The sequence below is a fragment of the Protopterus annectens genome, chromosome 1.part2 (assembly GCF_019279795.1).
Source record: "Protopterus annectens isolate FY-2018-M chromosome 1.part2, PAN1.0, whole genome shotgun sequence".
NCBI classification, from domain to species: Eukaryota; Metazoa; Chordata; order Ceratodontiformes; family Protopteridae; genus Protopterus; species Protopterus annectens.
In genome coordinates this window covers 887,833,267-887,855,145 of record NC_056727.1, presented here as the reverse complement: position 1 = coordinate 887,855,145, position 21,879 = coordinate 887,833,267, and the positions used below count along the sequence as shown (strand labels likewise).

At 37.9% G+C, this 21,879-nt stretch overlaps 1 protein-coding gene across 2 annotated transcripts in view; it reads left to right on the top strand.

Moving 5' to 3' along the window:
- Positions 1 to 21,879, top strand: part of KIAA0319L (KIAA0319 like) — a 1,767,873-nt gene that overhangs the window by 485,370 nt on the left and 1,260,624 nt on the right. For both annotated transcript variants that reach the window (XM_044059462.1, XM_044059468.1), the window contains exon 4: positions 11,097 to 11,418. In XM_044059462.1, coding sequence (XP_043915397.1) covers positions 11,097 to 11,418 — 322 coding nt within the window. The remainder of the gene's footprint in view (positions 1 to 11,096; positions 11,419 to 21,879) is intronic.

Here is a 21,879-nt window from a genome sequence, read left to right as displayed (position 1 = left end):
GATAGTTTTCTGGACAGGAGACTAATACATGTTTTACAATGGTGAGGTTCATATTGGCTCAAGTACTCTCATGTTACCTTTGTCAGGCAATTCATTTATAAATGTGCTACAGTAATGGGAAATGGCATATGTGCATGATGTGGTAGTGGTACTTGTATGTATTTCTCATACAGGCATAAATCATATCCAAGAATACACAAAATTGTGGTTAGCAAGGAAGATTATAGATTGAGTTTGCATGTGTATGTTTTTATTTTATCAGACTATAATCCATTACCCATGAGGGGTTATGTTGACAGTGAAAGGTTCTTGCAAAAAATGGAGAGTTAATCTATTTTTGTTGTGAATGAGAACAAGTTGAAGTCAGATTGGAGTTATTTTTAGACAGAAGCAGCAAGTTTTCCATACAACATAGGGTGCAGAAAATAAAAGTATGAGATAGGTTTAAGGAAGCTGTAAGGAATTTTGTAGATGAGAAAAGGTAGTTCATTGTTTCGAAAGTGGTCAGGTTACATGCAGAACTAGTGAAGATATGGGAAGAAATAATAAATAAGAATGAAGGAGCTGTACTCAAAGATCTGGAGTTAGAGGGCAATGCAGACAAAGTGATAGATTACAAGGTAGACCAAGCTAAGAAAACTCTAGGAAGTTTGAAAAGGTACCTAAAGTAGAGAGACATTTAGCTCTTAAGTCTCAGAAGTCGGAGAGATCAAGATGTGAGACTTCAAATTTGAAACCTAGTGGTATATTGGGAGTTAGGTTTACTTTTTATGATCAATTGTCTGAAGCAGAGGTAGATTTACAGGGAAAGACAGATGAAATAGGGGACCTTTATGCAAGTTCCTATTAAAAAAGGTGGGACTGGGTTCAAGGGAATTACTTGATTCAAGATGTCACAGAGGATGTGGTAGAAACAATATTTACGGAATGAAGAGAAGCAAAAAACCCAGACCAGATGGTCTCCTATTAGAAATGCTTGTATTAAAAGGATTTAATATCTTGGTAACAGGAAAGACCATGCATAGATAGAAGCAAACTGTCATAATGTTTATTCACAAACTGGGAAGGGATTCTTCACAAATTGGGTCATATAAACCAATATTTATACTGTCATGATTGTGAACGGTTTACTGCATTAATTGCTAATAGATTAGCTCTTATTCTTGGCCATTGATTGATCTGGAACAGACTTGTTTTTACCAGGTAGAACTCCATGATAACTTGATGAAATAAGTATGTTGACAGAAGATGCCAACAAAACCAACTAGGAATTGTTGATTTGCAAGTTTGAATACCAAAGTAGTGCTTGCTGACTGTTTTTTTTTTTTTTTTGAAGAAATAAGAATGATAGGCTTTCCTGAGAGGTGGGTGTAGTAAATAAAATGTTTGTATCATAGTGCCTACGCACAAATAAAGACAGAAAATGGTCTTTCCAAAAATCTCACTTAAGTAGTAGTAGTAGACAGTCCTCTTTCTTGTCCGTTATTTATCTTGACCCCTGGCAAGTATGACAATACAAGTACATACTTGCAGCAGGCACTGTACAAGAATGACTTGGTTCTTTTTGTGACAAATCCAGAAAGGATTTGAAAACAGCATTTCAGGAATGTGATTGATATGATAGAATTGCTAGATATATAAAAACACAAAAGGCTAACACTGTAAAAATTGTTCACTTGGTGATTGTTTGAAACGTACCTGTTTCTGGGTGGCTCCTGTTGGTTAGTTTACTTGGGACTGAAGTTAGCTGATACAATTGAATGGCCATTGTCCTTAACATTAGTGAGTATTATAAGTAAACTATTTATATGGGAAATGGAAGAATATTTGTCTAGATGTGATAGAGAGATTTCAAGTAGTCAAGTGGTTTGCTCTTCCTCTAGTATTGTATATGTTGTATGGTTTGTCTCTTTGCCTCTCATATGAGATTTTTCGTAAATTAAGAAAAAGCACTTCAGAACTTATATAGAGAATATTATGGGTATCCCAATAGAAATGGGAAGGTTAGGAGTACCTGATTTTGAGGCGTTAACAATTCAGCAAGGCTTAAAATGTTACATGGGGTATTGGACCCATACCATCACTCTAGAGAGAGAGTTATCTTTACTATGACAATTGGGAAGGTCAGAGGGATGTAGAATGTTGGACAGGAAGGCAGGAAGAAGGGCATAGGGTGATCATACCTGTCAACCACTTAGAACAAGAAATATGGGTAAAGCCTAAAATAATAGGGAACAAAGGTCCACAAAATAGGGACAGATTTCAAATATTGCTCTTATAAACTTATAAGTTTGCTAGGAAGAAGTGGTATACTGGGAGTTAGGTTTACTTTTTAAAGTAAACTGATATCTCCAACTACCGACCAATTGCTCTACTCTCCCCATTAGCCAAAATTATGGAAAAATGTATTCACCATCAACTACTTCAGCACCTTCTCCTCAATAACTTGCTTGCAAATTGCCAACACGGTTTTAGGCCCTTTCATAGCACTACGTCTGCCCTGCTAACTTTTATTGATTGTATAAACAGGAATCGAAACAATAATTCTCTCTCATCTGCTCTATTTATTGACCTATCTAAAGCCTTTGACATGGTCAATCACAACCGACTTATCAATGTGCTAAAAGCCCAAACTCTTGACCCACAAGCAATCCTTTGGTTTAAATCTTATCTTGAAAACAGACACCAAGCAGTACTCTGGAACAATAATCTGTCCACATGCCTCCCAGTGAACACTGGAGTACCTCAAGGCTCTGTCCTAGGCCCTCTTCTTTTTTCCATTTTTATTAATGATCTCCATACTGTTTTTCCACATTCCACCTGTATACAATATGCTGATGACTCTACTCTTATCTGTACTGCCAAGTCTTCTTCCTCTTTCCAGACCCTTACACAAACTGTATTTAAGACAGTTGAAAAGTGGTTTACCCAATGTCGCCTCCTCCTTAACCCTAAAAAAACTAAACTATTGCTTTTTACTCCCACCAAAAAATTTCCACAAATCCACTTCACTATTACCTCTGACAATGGAACCTGTATTTCCCCTGATTCTACTGCTCATCTCCTTGGCATAACCATTGACCATAACCTCAACTTCGATGCCCATGTTAACAATACTATAAAAACTGACAGTAAAAAATTAGGCTCCCTGTATAGAATAAAACCCTTCCTTACCCCACTAGCTAGGAAATCCATTGCCCAGACTCATCTTACTTCTACCCTCTTCTATGCATCTGCCATTTATACCAGCCTATCAAAACATAATCTTACCAAACTTGAAACTAGCTACAATAATATAACCAGATTTGCCACTGGCTCCCCTTATAGAACCCACCACTGTCTCAACCTTCAACAACTCAAATGGTTAGAACTACAAAACCAACTACAATACAATCAACTGGTGATTGCACAAAAATTGTGCACCATCCTACTAATACTCCTATCCTCTCTAATTTGATCTCTACAACACTACGCTCAGCTAATAAATTACTTATTGCCAACATTTTATCTCATAACAAAGCGGGAGAGTCACTCTTTTCCAATGTTGTGGGTAGAATCTGGAACAAGCTTCCTAGTACACTCACTTCTCTCTCATCTACACCAATCTTTAAGAAACACCTCAGAGATCACCTAAAAATACATTGGCTTTGCCCCTGCTCAAAGCCTGATTGAATCATACTTTTCTTTTTTATTCTCCTCCCTCTTTTTTCTCCTGCTTCCAGGACAAATACCCCCCTACAATTCCTGAATAATTTATTACTTACCCACTCTTTTTACCTTCAGTTTTTTTCCTTCCTATTCTCTTCTTTTTTCTAACTTAATCATTCTTTTTTTTTCAAAGGAATGTTAATGCTCAAATACTTTATTAACTCTTGCTTGATTGTACATGAAACCCACTAAAGAATCAAGACTTGATTATTTTGTACACCTACTCTAATGAAACCATACTTTGTTCACAAATTAATAACTTTTCTTATCATGTCTTGCTATGTAATTGAAACTAATCATTTTTTAATGTTTTGAATGTTATAATTTACTCATGCTTGGAGCTTTTCTCCCCGGGCCTCTACTGAAAATGGATATGTATCCAGCTAGACTAGCCCGGTCAACAAATATAAAATAAATAAATAAAATAAAAATAACAGGACTTGTGTAGCCATACATTTTCTGAAGGATACAAAATTTTGAACTTAAATGTTTTTCATTATTTAGTGACGTCAGTGATCTGCCAGAAAAAATGCTAATTTTATGAAGGACAGGCCAAAATATGAAGCAAAAATGGGAGTGATGTAGTGGAGCTAAGAAAGTTGATAAAACTAATAGAAAGAGGCAAACATACTGATTTTGGTTGAATGATTTAGCTGCAGTAGAAATGTTACAAGAATGGAGGCTGCAAGCAACAGAAAGTTTACAATATTTGTAGGATGATAGGGGATGTACAGCAATTGCATTAATATACTAGGAAAAGTTATTTATAGGAGGAAAAATCCTCAGAATAGAGAATTGCACAGTAAATTAATTATTAAGTTAAAGGCTTTGAAACTGCACAAATCCAAAGGGGACGAATGGCTGAAATATGTTCTTTTGTAGCTAGAAGATGGACTCAACCATCCAGATAACTTTCCCCGAGTTATTGTGGTAAATAGCCATGAATGATTTGTACTGTGAGGACTGTGTACTGTAACCACTTCCCATGCATATATATCCAGTTTGCTGCCAGAAGGTAGAAAAAACTTGCCTGCAAGAGAGTTTAGTTACAGCCTTAGTGCTTGGAAAAGTGTATTTTCCTAAAATCATAGTATTAGGCAGGATTTGGCTACTTGTTTAACTTATTTTTATTTTTATTTTTATTTATTCTTTCATTTCGAGTCACAGGGAAGGTATAGTACCCTATGACTATTAAGTCTCTGTAAGTAGTCCCTCTTTTTTATGGTGTTGTGAGCTCATATCGTCTCTTCAAACAACTGTAATCATATAAGCAGCACCAGAGCAAGTGGCCATAGTTAGAGAGTATGGTTAAAAAGAGCCTTGCTTCTGGCGAAAGTGTGTGTACCCAGCAGCATAGTGCTAGCCAGTGTCTGCCTGTTTTTGTCAAACTTGCTTTATTTTGTTTGACTTTTATTTATTCTTTCACTTTGTGTCATAGATACTACACAGTTTGTATTATTCTTCCTGGTATCTCATTTATTAGTGGTGTTAGTGGGCTTACCTCCTCCCATCCAGGGGTTATAACCATTTCAGCAGCCTTGAATCAAGAGATAACTGTTAGAACCTTTCTGCAAGAGAAAAAAAATGAATGGACCCATCAGCATAGTTTCAGCAAGTGTTACCTACTTTTATTTAAAATGCTGCATTTTATTTGATTGTTTTTTCTTATTTGACTTTTGAATATTATGAAAAAGTGTGATACCTTGTGATTATGCGGTTTTTGTCCGTTTTCCAGGCTTCTTCATTCCTTGATGGTGGTAGTAGGCTTGTCTTCACATTCTCAGGTGTTATTTAAGCAACCCTGGAGGGAGTGGCCTTGACAGGCAGGCAGTCGTACATGTAGTGCCACCATGAAGGTGCAGAATTGCATTTTTGTGTCTGAGTGTGATGTGTGTCTGTTGGGATGGATGAGAACAGTTCAGTAAGTGATTCTTAATGCGTGTGTATGTTTAGTTTCTGTCCTTAAATGTCCTAGCACTTTAATACTGTTGTATTGCTAAAGTTCGTAAAAGCATAACTTCTGAAACACCTTGTCATATATAGGTTCATAGGTAGGTACTAGGCTATCTGCCCGAGGGCATTTATAAACCTAGCCAGAATGTGTCGGCTTTCTCCGCCCCATTGATTAATTAACTGATCCTCTGTCAAGCAGAGCCAATGAAGTGATCCCAGGGGTGTATTTTCTGTTACCCATCTCCCCATCAAGGTTTCTCTTGAAGGGTGTTAGTGAGGGGCTCTGCCTAATGTAGTTTGGAATTTGGTCCCAAAGCATGGGGAGTCTCTGTGACAGGAATCTATCCCTCCAGCATGTTCTGTTTATTGTTGTGGCGAGGTTTAGCTCACTAGAGCATGTGGCTCGCAGTGACTTGGATTTCTTTAGGTGGAGCATGTCCATCAATTCTGAGTTGGATATGACTTTGTAAGTCAGGCAGAGATCACCTCTGAGTAAGCGATATGCCACTGAGTACAGCCGGAGTTTTTTTAGTCGGGCTGCATAGGACATATGTTTGAGGCCAGTAATCCTCTTGGCGAGGTACTTTTGTGGTCTTTCCAGCTGTTGGAAGTGTCTTGTGAGGTACATCCCAAATGGGGCATTGTACTCTATGATGGGTCTAATGAGTGACGAGTAGAGGGGCACTATAACCTCTTTATTTCTAGATGCGAACCCTTTAGTAATTAGATGGGCCACATAGAAGGATTTCCTAACTACTTTGGCAATATGATGTCAAAGGAGAGATTACTATCTACCTGGGTCCCCAGATCTCTTATTACCTCTTCTGTATTAAGGGGGCTGCCACCTATGTGGTAATTCATGGGTGTTTTGTTTTTCCCAAACGGGATGACTATGCAGTTTGTAGCATTTAGCTTGAGGCCATGACTTTGACACCAGGTGTCAGTCTCAGTAAAGCCCTTTTGGAGGATGTCCGTGTCAGCCGGAGAGTCAATTATGGCTCCCAGTTTGCAGTCATCAGCTAACTTGGTTAGCCATAGTCCTCCTGTGTTTGCCTGTACTTCTGAGAAGTATATGATGAACAGTTAGGGGTCCCAGGTCCGAGCCTTGCGGGACACCACTTGTGACTGGTTAAGAGTCGGAGACTTCTGTATCCTATTTCAAATAGCTTGTATCACACAAAATCAAAATATCTATGTTACTGGGTGTAATTTACCTCAGAAGTAGCATACTAGAAATGACAGTTATTGGAGAATAAGTCTAAATACTGTTGTGGTCCCTCCCACTAATAAAGTCTAGAGAGATAGATAGGTTTGGGAAGTAAGTTTGCAAGTCTTCCCTAGTCCCCCTGATTTATGTTATGTCTCTTAAGTTGTTATTGTTTCTCACTTTTTAACTTCTCCAAGTCTTTTGGGTTTGTAATACCATGATGGGAATGGACTCCATTCCTAAGTCAAAGAACGATTAAAGTTCATGAAATTAGTATTGTTTCAGTCCTTGAAGTTAGCCAAAAGTGCCCTTTGCAGCACCTGCAGTGTGGCCAGTAATAATTGATATAAGAGCTGGCTGATGAAATAAGACAGCCACTGTTAAGACTTGCCTGATGGAAACTTGAAATACATGTTGCAGTCTTGGAGTACAGTTATGCACATGTGGCCAACAGCCTGCTGAAAGCATTCTTGATCAACTGCCTTAAAAAAAAAAACAAGGATAAGTGCATGTGCTTTTCCTTTGGTTAAGGCTGTTGAAGTATCAGATCCAGAGCTAACGGTACTGATCCATGTTAAAAATTAAATTAACAACACTTATGGAATCAAGGGATATTCATTTTGCCATAGTAACAGTGCATTGAGACTTAGTTCTACTTCCCACACACTGACTCACCAGAAAACACCTGCAGCACAGTTACAGAGCCACTTATCTAGGGGAGATGAGGGAAGAGGGACATAGTGATTTGTTGTGATTATTATGCTATCGTAAGCAAAAGCTCAGAAGGGAACCTACAGCCAGTTGGTTATGGGTGACTAACAGAAGATGGGGCCACAGATAATAAGCAGTCCAGCAAGTGAAACTCTCAACTGTTTCTTTTCTCCACAGTAAATAGTCTACTAGCAGGCACAGAAGCATCAAGTGCACCAGTCGATGCGTTTCCTAACGAGCCATTTCAAATTTATAGTTGATAATCTAAGACCATGTTAACCAGAAGAGTGACTCATTTCTTTGTACTTACATTTATTCCCTCTTATTGTCCACATTTATTCCCTCTTAACTCCCATCAGACTTGGTACTTCAATGAAAAGAAATCTATAACAAGGAGGGGAACCTCAAAATCCCTAACTGACTTGCGCAGCCAGGTCGCTAATAATGCAGGTGTGTTGTGCATTTAGAGGTGAGACCGGCTGTGCAGCATGGGTGTCTTGTTCTGAATACTTCATGCATTAATATGGACAAATTTGAGAGTTTTGGAGTTTTCCAGTTACTGGGAGAGGGGTTGGATAGAAGTGTGCTACTAAGGGGTGTTACAGATCCAGAATTTGGGGCATAATGTAGGTCTCAACAATGTAGGACTGGATCGGTAATTTCCAGTACTAGGGATGGCATACTTAGAAAGGTGAATGGTGACAGCAGAGCTTTAACTTTTCAGAGGAGGACTTGAAATGAGGGATTGTTAATCAGATTAGAAAGTGGTGTTTAGATTATCAAGGATGGCACAGTGGTGCAGCGGTAGTGTTGTCGCCTCACAGCAAGAGGTTCTCCGGTTCAATTCTCGGCTGGGGTGTCTTCTGTGCGGAGTTTGCATGCCCTCCCTGCGTTCATGTGGATTTCCTCTGAGTGCTCCGGTTTCCTCCCACGTTACAAAGATATGTGTCTGGAGTGTTTCTCCCCAGGCCTCCACTGAAAATTGGCCTTGTTCCAAGTCTGACTTTCCCAGTTAACAAATGTTAAATAAAAATAAATAAACAAATAAAATAAAGCAATGCCTGAGTGAGCTATAGCAAATTTTAGAGTTAGACCAGTGTGGTTTACTGTTGGCAGTGAGCATGGTTTTGAGGTGCAGTTTTGGGCTTTTGGCCAAAGTGACAGGCTCACTCAGTCCATGGACCTTACTGCTGTGGCTTTTCACTCATTTTCTTTTATTGTTTCCACTTATTTTACGTTTCACAATAACTAGATGTTGTTATAAATATTAAAATCACCAGATTAGATGGTCTGAGGCAAAAAAATAGGTACATGTTTGAATTTATATTATTTCTCTCTCTCTCTCACACGTACACACACACCCACACACACACTGCACTCTACTCCATCAGACCATCTGTAACCTCCATCCCCCCATGCCCATATAGTTATTCTCCAGGTGTTCTTGAATGCACACTTCCATGTGGTAGAATGTTAGGACTGCTAAATGCTAAGGTCATGGAACAAGGACTCCCATATGGACTAATAGTCAGGTGCTGACAGCCCTCATTCCTCATAGCAGGGGAGCCAGTGTGCAATGATGTTTGCATACACAATGTGCAGAGCTGCATGTCATGCAGTACACATTCTGTCTCCTCCCCCTCTTCCTTACAATTTGCAGCTCTCCGGGTTCCTGTTCTTTACTAAAAGTTGCATAAGCAGCAATTAACCTAATATCTTTCACTGTGAAGGAGAAGATTGATAGCTGCTTTATCCTAGTCCCCCTACCTGTTTGCTGTGTAGAATATTTTCCTGAATCTGGATAACCAGCAGCACTAATGGTTGCCTTATTTCATCTGACATAGAACAGGCTGACATACTACATTTTTAATTCAAGTATTCTGTAAGTTCTGATTTTAGGATCACAGGCATATCTTTCAGTCTCTTAGTTTAAGAAGTCTGGGCAAATCCTGACAAAATGGGGGGACAAAGGCCCAAAAATATGGACATATTTTAAATATTGCTCTTATAAACTTAGATAGTTACTAGAGTAACAGGGTTTGTTTTAACATGTATTTTCTGAAGGATTTGAAGTCTGAAACTCAAATGTATGTCATTATTTATAGTGACTTCAGTCCTCAGATCATGCCAGTGATTTAACAAAAAAACACACATTTTATGAAGAACAGACCAGAAGTATGAGCCAAAAATCTGGACATTCTGTGAAAATCTGGACAGTTGAGAGGTATGAACACAGGTTCAAGAAAGTATTGCTGTTTCTGTTAAGATCAGTATGCTAATGTCATTGAAGGTTTCATGTCGAAAAGCATTGCAAGGTCTGTTTGTTCAGGATGACTTTAGGTATAGTGTTGTGGTGTCTAGGTGTAATGTTTTAGTGCAGTACTGTGTAATATAAAAGAGTTAAACAGATGACTGGAGTACTCTTTGGAAATTTGATATGAGTGGTTAAGTAAGGAATTGCAAGAAATGTTTGCCATATCATTTAGTCTTCATGAGGATATCCTTAAGAGGTCTCTTCTTCAACTAATTGTTGAGGCTTTGCTTTTTACTTTAGCAGAGCATTAGATCCTACTGTTCTTGTTCACATTTGGCCTAGGTTAGTAAAAGAGAGTAATTTATTGCACTAAATGTTTGTATTTTAAATGTGAACAGGAATACATCCTGATTTATTGTGGAAAAGAACTGGAGAAGACAAAAGCTAAGCATCCTTCTTTAAGATAGGAGCAGTATATGCTATCCTGACCTATGGAATGGGTCTGCATTTGCTGTCAGGGCATGAACATCTTTTATTAAGGCACGCTGCAGAGTCCCTTTTCAAAGATCTAATGATGCTCTGAGTAAATTGATGCATTTAATCCTTGCACACTTATTTTTATTTTGGACAAATGCAATTGGTTATTTTTTGTTTTTTTCTGTGTGACATTTTTTTTACTCCTTTTAGGTTCTGGAATCATTTCTGTACAAAGCAGTACTCCTGAAGATAGAATTCTTCTGAGTTGTCTTTTAATTTCCACAAATTGTTGTTCTAATATCAGATTTACTACTTCATTTGCACTTAGAGATCTCTATCCAAACTATTTTAAATAGTATCACATATTTATGCAGTCTTTAGCAGATTTACCTACTGTTCCTTGCAAATGTATATTTTTTATATTAGTATGTCTTCTTTCTGTTTCTCGCTATAATCTTCTGTCATTAATGTGTATATAGTAGGCTGTAAGTTTTTGAAGAGATGTCATTCATTTTATATGTTTTTCTTTTTAAAACATGCTGAGTAAAATGCCTTAGAAATGGGGAATAAATCCAAGTACTGTTTCATTGTGAATGCTTTCAAAGATGCAATGTTGTAAGTCCGTTTTGAAGGTATTAGTAAGTATATTTTTGTCATAAGCCACTTAATGTGTTTGCATGTTTGAAAGAAAAGATACTTTGATTTCTGTTACCACTTTAAATAATAAGGCATATTCTGTGATATGTATGTTTTTCTCATGTTGTATTATTCTGACTTGTGTTTCAGGTCTCCTCTCTAGTTGCTGAACTAAACTCTTCATCACTTGTCACTCTTCCAACTCCAAGAACACACACTTTGTCATCTGTGCAACATGCAGATAATTCAAATTACACCGTCAAGATTTTAAACCACACAATTAAGGGCAACACGAGCAAGCCAAAACCATCTCCTTATCCCGAAGCTGTAGCCGATAAGCAGGAGAAGAATGCCAGTCATCCACCTATTGCCACCACTGTTCTGATTCCAGCAGCTAACTTATCCCTCAGTAATGTTACTGCTGTGATACCTGTCATCATTCCTACTGTGGATATAACCGATATCCAGCCAGGTAATGAAAGACCGTTATAAATTATTTGCTTCATTTGTTGTTTGCAAGCATTTCTTAAAACGTCAGTTACAGTTGCAGTATGTCAGTTTTCATATACATACCAGGAGCTGTTGTCCAGACAGCTGCTAGTGTTTCCTTCCCATCTTCAGCACTCTGCCTTACTGCTGTATGCTTAAAATGTAAAAAGCTAAGAACAACGCATGACCAAAAAACCTTCTCTCACTCTGCTACTTTATCCACTAGTAACTCAGAAATAAAACCACCGCACGAAGTTCGAAACTACCATAGTTTTATTAAATACACAAAAAACTTCCTGTATACTAACTAGGTACATGCATCATTTCCTATCAGTTCAGCTTTGAGAATAATTTAAAAAACAAGTGTTGAACATTAAAACATTACACATATCATTATATATAAAACCTTTTTTTAAAAATAACTTTAAAACGTATAAGAACTTGTCAGCCAGACATGTTAATTTAACTAAGGAAGAAAAACAAGTTTTGAACGAATTGTTTATGAACAGAGTATAGAGTGATGAAGCTTGATAAGGGGGGGGGGGGGTAGTTATTATGAAGCATATAGATTACACATGCAAAATATATGAACTGTTGAATGATGAGAATAGCTATGAAAGGGCATCAATAAGTGAAGTCAGTAGAGCGTACGCCCAAATTGTTATATTATTGTTTGATGCACCTGCAGAATTTGAGTGTCTTAGGGTAAAAATCCCATTATTCCATCAATATTTGGGATACCTAAGATACACAAGAACCAGGCAGACCCCCCATTCAGGCCGATAGTGGCAGCTAGGGGCTTGAAAACAGAAGCCCTAACAGCCTTTATTGATTTTTATTCAAAACCAGTTTTAAGTACGAAAGCTCATTTGTTAAGAGATTCATGGCATTGCTTATAGCTGTTGAGAATGGCAAATTTTGATCAAAATTATTATTTTTTTTACTGTAGATGTAATTAACCTATTTTCAGTAATACCACACGAAACAGGTTTAGAGTTTTTTTCAGATTGTTTAGCACAAAAAGGTGTTATGCAGCAGTTTAGACTGAATCTGCTGGTGGATTTAATGGACAGTATTAAAAAATTATTTCCTGTGGTTTGAAGGAGAGTATTTTAGGCAGACATAAGGTGTGGCAATGGGTGCACCGGTGTTTGCCAACCCGGTATTAGAATAATGGAAAAGATGTGTTCTCATTCCAGTTTATATCTAAGATTTTAACATATCATGGGCTTTTGGACGATATACTTATTCTTTGGACTGGAAATGAGGAAGAGGTGATCGAATTTATTGAATATTTAAATGTAACCACAGGATATTCATCGTGTTACACTGCTGCAGTCATTACACTTGGGTTATCCTGCCGTCAGACGGTTCCCCAGTCGGCCTGAGTTGCAAAGTCTTGGTCCGGCATCGGTTGCCGGCGCCTCCTCCCTGACGTCAGTGCGACAGGGGTATATAAGATGCAGCCGACACCATTTTCTTCAGTCTTTCTTGCTGCGCGGTGCCCGAAGCAAAAGCAGTTCGCAAGTGCTGGTCGGCCGACTCCTGAGATTTTCATTCCGAATCCAGAACCGAAGTCTTCTACAAAGCTAAGTACCCCGTTGGAGAAACTTTTTCTTGCCTCAGACCGATGTCAGTAAAAGTTAATAACTGTATTTCTTGTGGGAAGCAAATACCTCATAAGGATTTCCATTCCTATTGTATCCCATGCCTAGGCCCAGACCACAACGTCACTGGTTGTCGGTTTTGTGCTAGGTTTAACAAGCGCACTATTAAACGTCTGTTTGATTTTGCCCGACATTATTTTGGCAGAAAATTCAATTACACCATGCCGTCGGAACTTCTGACGACCGGAATACATAAAAAGCACAAAGACAAGGATAGGCATCCGAGGCCCAAAACTGACGACGAAGCCTCTTCTAGGCCAGTCACCAGTTCTCCGGTTTTCAGCGAGGTGCCTTCGCAGCCCCTGACGACCGCTTCTGCAGAACCACAGACCGCCTCCGACTCCCACATGGAGATAACTGGGCCTTCGGACGCACAAGTTTTTCAGCCTACCGAAACTAATCTATCAGAGGGATCCGGAGTAGTTCAACAACCCGCAGCTTCAGAGGGTGTTTTCAAACCTACTCAGTTAAGCATTAAACCCTCTGCTAAGACTAAACCTTCTTTAAAAACAAAGAAACAATTACAGCATTCTCCAGGACAGGCCTCCATGCCTAAGAAACAAATGCTCAAAATGGCCGAAGACCTAATCACTCTGATCGGGGGGTCCCATCCTCCTCCTGATAAAAGGCCTAGACAGGATGCAGACTATTACTCATCCGACCAGGTGTCCATCTCTTCAGATTCATCCTCAGACCTAGGATATTCCTTACCCCCTTATGAGGATTCTGATGCTGAGGAATCTATTCCATGAGCCTCTCCGTCTAATGACTACTCCTTTGGAAACCTTACATACCATGAGTGAGCATTTCCATTGGGAAGGCCAGGATTACTCAGAATCCAAGAAAAGGCTCAGAGACTTCCTTTTATTACCTCAACACAGACCCCATGCTATTCCGCCAGTGTTAGATATTGTGGATGATGTGTATACTGAATCCAGCTTAAATCCTGATTCTTTACCTCCAGCCCCAGTTAAGCCTGACAGATACTACAGAGTCCCTGACTCACTCAAATTTCTTTATAAAAGTCTAGTTGCTGACCCTGAAACTATTTCTCAGGGACCCAAAGGGGTTAAGGCCTCATCAGCAAAGAATCCAGTTCCCTCTGACAGAGATTCCAGAGCATTAGACAGATGGGGAAGAAAGTATATACGTCTGCAACTTTAGCAGTGAGAGCCTTAAACTGCCAGTTTCACATGCTAAAATATCAGCAATTTTTGATGTCTCAGTTGAAACAAAAAATGCTTCCAGATTCAGATCCTCCTAATTTTAAAGAAATGCAGCATTTATTGCATGCAGCTGAACAAGTGGGAAAACATACTTTGCAATGTGGTTTTGATTCTTTAGAGGCCTCCTGTAGAGCACCAGTTACAGGCTCTGTCATTAGAAGGCATGCTTGGTTAAAAGAACATACGTTACCAGATCATGTTAAAGCAAAATTATTGGATGCACCTTTGCAGCAGGATGTGTTATTTGGAGTTAAGGCAGAAGAGGTATTAAAGAAAATGGAGTTTAAGGCAAAATCTATGCAAACGGTGAAGGATTTCTTACAGGTTCAACCTCGATTTAGCAGAAATTGGCCAACAAAGAATTGGTCCTTTCGAGTTACAGACAGACCTCAAAGGGGAAGATACAGACGTCCAAGAGGTAGAGGTCAACCACAAGGTCCTTACAGGCCTCGACAGCGGGGTGCATCAGGCCAGAAAGAAGGGGAAGACAGGCCCCAACCATATAAAAAGCAGCCCTAATGACTTCCCACTACAGCTGCCAAACAGCTCTCTCTTGGCAGCCTCCTTGGGATGAAAACTGGCACTTTTCTATCACAATTGGCATATGATCACCAAAGACAAATGGGTTCTCAACATTGTATCTCAGGGTTACAGGTTTCACTTTCACACTCTGCCAAGGTTAAAAGGAATGCCAAATCTGCCACCAAATCAATGGGCAGAGGCTCAAAAACAAATTACAGCACTCATGGACATGCAAGCTATTCAAAACGTACCACCACAGGAGCAAGGACAAGGATTTTACTCAAGACTTTTTCTGGTTCCCAGAAAGGACAAAGCCTGTAGGCCCATTCTGGATCTTTCCTCTCTAAACACTTACCTGGATGTTCCGAAATTCAAAATGTTGACACTACAGCAGCTTCTTCCTATGCTGGCCAAGAAAGCTTGGCTCGTGACCTTGGACCACAAGGAGGCATACCTGCATATCCCTATCAGACAAAACTGCAGAAGATACCTCAGATTCATAGCTGGTTCAATGCACTATCAATTCTCTGCACTGCCCTTTGGCTTATCTACTGCACCCAGGGTCTTCACAAAGTGCCTGGCACCAGGAATTGCATTTTGCAGACAGAAAGGAATTCAAATTTATCCGTACCTGGGCGACTGCCTGATTCAAGCAGAGAGCAAGGATATTCTTCTAAAGCATCTGGCGTTTGTAAAAAAGTTATTAAGTTGCCTAGGGTACACAGTAAATGAAAAGAAATTAAAACTAGTGCCCTCACAAGAGATAATATTCCTGGGTGCCAGCTTGAACACAATGGCCCAGATGGCTTATCTCACGCCAGACAAGCAAGTACAACTAACTCAATACTTTCAGTTGATGGCAACAAGGACCCAGCTCCCTGCAAGAAAAATTCTGCAGGCCTTGGGTTACATGGCATCTTGCATACTACTAATTCCATATGCCAGACTGCATATGAGGAAACTACAATGGTACCTAAAGAGTGTCTGGTCTCAACACTGTCACAGTTTGGAAACAATTATACCACTAATTCCTTGCCTTCAACAGGAGTTTCGATGGTGGGCTCAATCTTGTCACCTCAACAAGGGACAGCCTTTTACTCAACCCACAGCCAGGCAAACACTGACAACAGATGCATCGGATTACACCTGGGGAGCACACATGGCAGGAAAATGTATTCAGGGCAAGTGGCCCACAGAACAAAGGCATCTTCACATCAATCAAAAAGAGATGCTAGCATGTACTGGCTACCTGGTATTGGTGCTAAATCTGCAAACAAATATTTGGAAATAATAACAGCAAATTCTAAAGGAGATATAATTTTGGCAGGTGATTTTAATTGTATTCTATCATCTAAAGATACCACTAATGTCAGCAATATTAAGATACCTGCATCAGCCAAAAAATTTATAGATTTTGTCTCATTATATAACCTAAAAGACATATACATGATCATAGAGCAGAGGTCTCTCAATTTTACTCACTTTTCTTATAGATATGGTACACAGACTACTATTGATAAAGTGTTTATATCTGACAGATGTAGTGATTACATCATGCCCTCTGTCAGACCACAGTGCCATACTATTTAAAATTAAAATTAAACCAAACGATCTTATTCATTGGCAGAGACTACCAGCCTATATTATTAAGATAAAAGGATTCAAAGAATGGTTTATAAAGGAAGTAAACTATTATATTGAACTTAATGATAATAACACAAATAAAGTGTTTATTTGGGACTCTTTAAAATCTTATATATATGGGAAAATAAAAACTTGGTATTTACATAAAAGGAATGAATGGGACAAAGAATTATTAAATCTACAATTGAAAATTGACACTTTAAAAAAGAACTTACACCCCAAAGAATTGGGCTTGAATCTGGAATTAAAACAACTAAATCTCGAATATTTAGAAATTCTTAGTCATAAAGTAGCAATTAATTTAGAGAGGTTAAAATTACAATCTTATTCATCTAATCCAAAACATATGCATAGATTAGCAGCCAAAACGAAAAGTTTTCATAAGAGTAAACACATAATTGAAATATTAGACACATCTAAACACAATTCAAAACCTTCTTCAGATCTAAAAGATATTTTAGAGATGTTTCATTCATATCATGAAACAATGAATAAAGCAAACTTAAACTTTACTAATAATAGTTCAAAAATAGAATTTCTAAAAAACAATATAAATAATAAACTTTCTAAAGAACAAAATAATAGATTACTTAAATCAATATCATTAATAGAAGTTAAAGAAAGAATACAAAATCTTAAAAATAATAAATCCCCTGGTCTTGATGGCATAATAGGTGAATTATATAAAATTTTCCCTGATTCTGCTTTGAAGATATTAATGAAAGCACTTGAAGTTCGAATAAGTGACAAACTTTGTCCTTCTTGGAAATATTCGCTAATTTCTCCTATTCTAAAGCAAGATAAGGACTCCAAATTTGTTTCATCATATCATCCTATTTCCCTATTAAATATAGATTATAAAATATTTACGTCTATTTTAGCAAACAGATTAAATCAAATGATGCCGACTTTAATAAACAACGATCAGACAGGTTTTATGCTGAACAGAAAAGTTCAGGATAATACTATTAGACTTTTAACTTTAATAGATTTTGCAAATAAAAAAAAAGAATTATCACTCATCAGTCTAGATCTAGATAAAGCATTTGATTTTATTAACTGGACATACTTATTTATGGTATTAAAAGAATATAATTTCTCCTCAGAAATCTTAAACTTGTTAAAAAATTATATGAAGGTTCTATAGCGTATATTAAAATCGGCGCTTTTTTATCTGGCCCACTTCAAATTCTAAAAGGCACTAGACAAGGTTGCCCTTTATCCCCACTACTATTTGCATTAGCAATAGAACCATTTGCTAATTTTATAAGAAACAATATAAACATAAAAAGTTTTGATGTTAATGAGAACTATTCTTCTAAAATTTTACTCTTTGCAGATGATATCTTATTAACTATTGGAAATATTGATTCATCTATTGATCACATTATTAGATCATTAAAACTCTTTGAGGAAATCTCAAACCTTAGATTTAACCAAAACAAAACAGAAACTATTCTCATCAATAAAAAATTGAATAACACTCTATCTAATTACAATAACTTTAACTGGACCAATGATAAATTGAACTATCTAGGGGTTCATATTCTGTCTAAATGGAAGGACACTATAAATATAAATTATAAAATTTTATTAAATAAAATCACAAAATACATTAATAGATGGAAGAAAATGTTCTTTACTGTAGAAGAAAGATTATCTCTGATAAAAATGATTCTATTACCAAAAATTCTTTTTTATCTTCAAACATTATTGGCTCCTCCTTCTAGAAAACAACTTAAACACATAAACACTATATTAATTAAATTTCTATGGTACCCTCAGAAACCAAGGATTAAATATGATTGGCACTATAAAAACTGGATTGAAGGAGGGATTGCTTTTCCACATTTTGAGCTTTATGCTGATTCCATTATTCTTAATATAACAAGTCTGTGGCTAAGTCCAAAATACCATTCAAATTGGAAAAATTTACACAAAACAATACTATTAAGTAATTTTGACAAGTTTTTCAAAAACATATATTGTTCTGAAAATATTAAGCTATTTATAGTTATTAAAGAATTCTTCTTCAACAATGAGCAGGAAAAATCACATCTTATTCCTATAATTAAATATATCTTGCAAAAATTTTAAAAAGTAATGAATAAGAACCTTTTGAACAACAATTTGTCCATTCTAATGTTTCCAGTAATCTTAACCAAGGGATGCTTTGATTCCTTTAACATGATGAAAATAAAAACTATGGAAGAAAATGGGTTATTATTCTGGCATCAGTTTTTAGGAACTAATAGTATTCATGATACTACCTACCTTTTAGCCAGGTATAATATCTACCAATATAACTGGTTAAATATTCAAATCTTCAGAGAATTTATTTTAACGGAATTTAAAAGACATAATTTTCCTGCTATAACAGACCTCCCCAAAAATTATCCATCCTCTTTGACTTCACCAATATAGGCTATAATAATGGTATCTCATTGTCAAGATTTTACAACATTCTTAGGTCAGATCTAATAATATTAGACGACAATTTATGGAAATATATCAACAATTTCAACAACTCCCAAATACATATAAATGATAAAACTTTAATTCTCAGATCTGTTTACCATACCTCTTCTTCCACATATTGGAAAATTTTTACATGGAAATTCATTCATAGAAGTTTTATTACACCAAAAAAGCCTCTAGAATAAGCAAGAAATATTTTAATAGATGTTGGAGATGCGAGGAGCTAATAGATGCCGACTGGGCACATATGTTTTAGAATGCAGAACAATAACCACATTTTGGATGGAGTTTAAAAATTTTATTAAAGCTTTGTGGTCGGACAGATGCGAGATCTCTGATTCTATGATACTTTTTAATGCACCAATGCCAAGGTATGTTCCACTGAATCAAATGAACCTCCTTTGGACTCTACTTGCTATAGCAAGAAAAACTATTACTAGAAATTGGAAATGTAAAAATAACCTCTCATTTAAGGAATTTATATCTTTTACTAAGATTATTTGTAGTAGGGAATTACAAACAGCTATGTTACACTCCTCAAACATGACTCATAAACAAATTGCCTGGATAAAGCTTAAAAAACTATTAGACAAAATGTAATGTTATTGAAGATTTGGTATCTATTTTGTAAAAATTTGATATTATGTTGTTTTTTCTTGTTAAGAATTGTAATTATACTCTTGAAAATCAATAAAAAATATGAGAAAAAAAAAAGAGATGCTAGCTGTACAAAATGCCCTTATAGCTTTCAAGGACCTGCTGCATCCAGGACAACTACTACTACAGACAGACAACACCACAGTTATGTGGTACATAAACAAGCAAGGGGGCACTCACTCCTACCCCCTTTGCAGACAAGCCATGACCTTGTGGAACACAGCTCTAAACTATCAAGTTCATCTGCAAGCACAATTCCTGTCAAGAGAGAAAAACACACTGACAGACTACTTAAGCAGAAACATCATGGATCCCCACGAATGGGAATTGAATCCACAAATACTCAGAATGATAACACAGAAATGTTGGAGCCCGGACATAGATCTGTTTGCATCCCAATGAACTGCCAGCTACAGAAATTCTGCACAAGGAGTTACCATCCACAAGCGTGGAAAGTGGATGCCCTCTCATTTAGCTGGAAAAACCTACAAGTATACGCTTTCCCACCACTACGTCTCCTTCCAAAGGTACTCATAAAAGCTAGGCAGGAAGAGCCAAAGATGATCCTGATTGCACCAGACTGCCATGCCAGCACTGGTACCCAATCTTAAAGAACTTAGCACAAGGACCACCCTGGATTTTGCCTGAAATCCCACATCTGCTGACTCAGCACAACAATCAGATACTTCACAGCCAGTTAAAAACCTTAAACCTAGCTGCATGGAAGATTCCTTAGTCAAGCAAGCAATGCCTCTCTCCAAAGCTGTTATGGATGTCATTCTGGAGGCCAGAAGGCCTAGTACCAGGAAGGCCTATTCAGATAAATGGAAGAGATTCTGTGCCTGGAACCAGGCTCACAGCCTTGACCCTCTTGTCCCAAACATTCCTCAGATACTACAATATTTAACTGAGATGCTGGACAAAGGCCTCTCCTTTTCATCCATCAAGATCCATGCCTCTGCCATCTCTGCTCATTACAACACGGATCCACCAATGTTCTCTAATCCTTTGCTAAAACAGTACCTCAGAGGGGCTAAAAACATAAGACCGCCCCATAGAGCACCTACTCCAACTTGGACCTCAACTTCGTGTTGGAAAAATTAACTTTACCCCCTTTTGAGCCAGCTAACACAGCAGATTTAAAATATATCTCTTGGAAAACTGCTCTGCTCCTGGCAAATAACATCAGCTCGAAGAGTTTCAGAATTACAGGCACTAATGGCAGTGAAACCTTTCCTCATTTTCCACCAAGACAGGGTGTCCTTAAGAACTAACCCTACGTTTATGCCAAAGGTGGTATCAAGTGTGGCTCTAAACCAAACTATTCACTTGCCAACTTTTTATCCAAAACCACAGAATAAAGTGGAGAGACTACTACATTCTTTGGACATACTCAGGCAGTTATGCTTCTACTTGGACAAAACCAAAGCTTTCAGAAAATCTGAGCAATTATTGGTAGCATATGCTGCAGGAGCACAGGGAAAAGCCATTTCAAAACAGACTATTTCAAAATTGATAGGACATTGTATACGTTTCTGCTATACACACCATGGGAAACCTGTACCTAGCAGCATTAGATCTCACTCCACCAGGGCAACAGCCACTTCAGCTGCCTACCTCAGAGGAGTATCTACCAAGGATATTTGGAAGCAGCAACTTGGAGCTCTGTACATACCTTCACCAAGCATTACCATCTACCTCTATACTCTAAATCCAGAGCTGGCTTCACCACTGCAGTGCTGCAGGGCCTTATAGCCACCCCTAATGCCTTATAGAACCAGCCACCCTACATCAGCTTTGGGATTCTACCCAAGTGTAATGACTGCAGCAGTGTAACATGATGAACATAGTACAGTTTTGTACTTACCATAAATGTAGATGTTCAAGTGCATACACTGCTGCAATCCAGGTTACCCTCCCTCCTTCCCCTCTTACTTGCTGGTACGTCCCTATGTCTCCTACCCTTTACTACCTATGGGGAGTATTTGCTGGTAACTGACAGTTGTTGTTTGCTTTTCTTATGTATGTTTTATTAGCAATTTGAATTGCCTACCTTTTTGGGGGCACCTGACATCTGGGGCAATTAAAACTGAAGAAAATGGCGTCGGCTGCATCTTATATACCCCTGTCGCACTGACGTCAGGGAGGAGGCGACGGCAACCGATGCCGGACCAAGACTTTGGAACTCAGGCCGACTGGGGAACTGCCTGACGGCAGGATAACCCAAGTATAATGGCTGCAGCAGTGTAT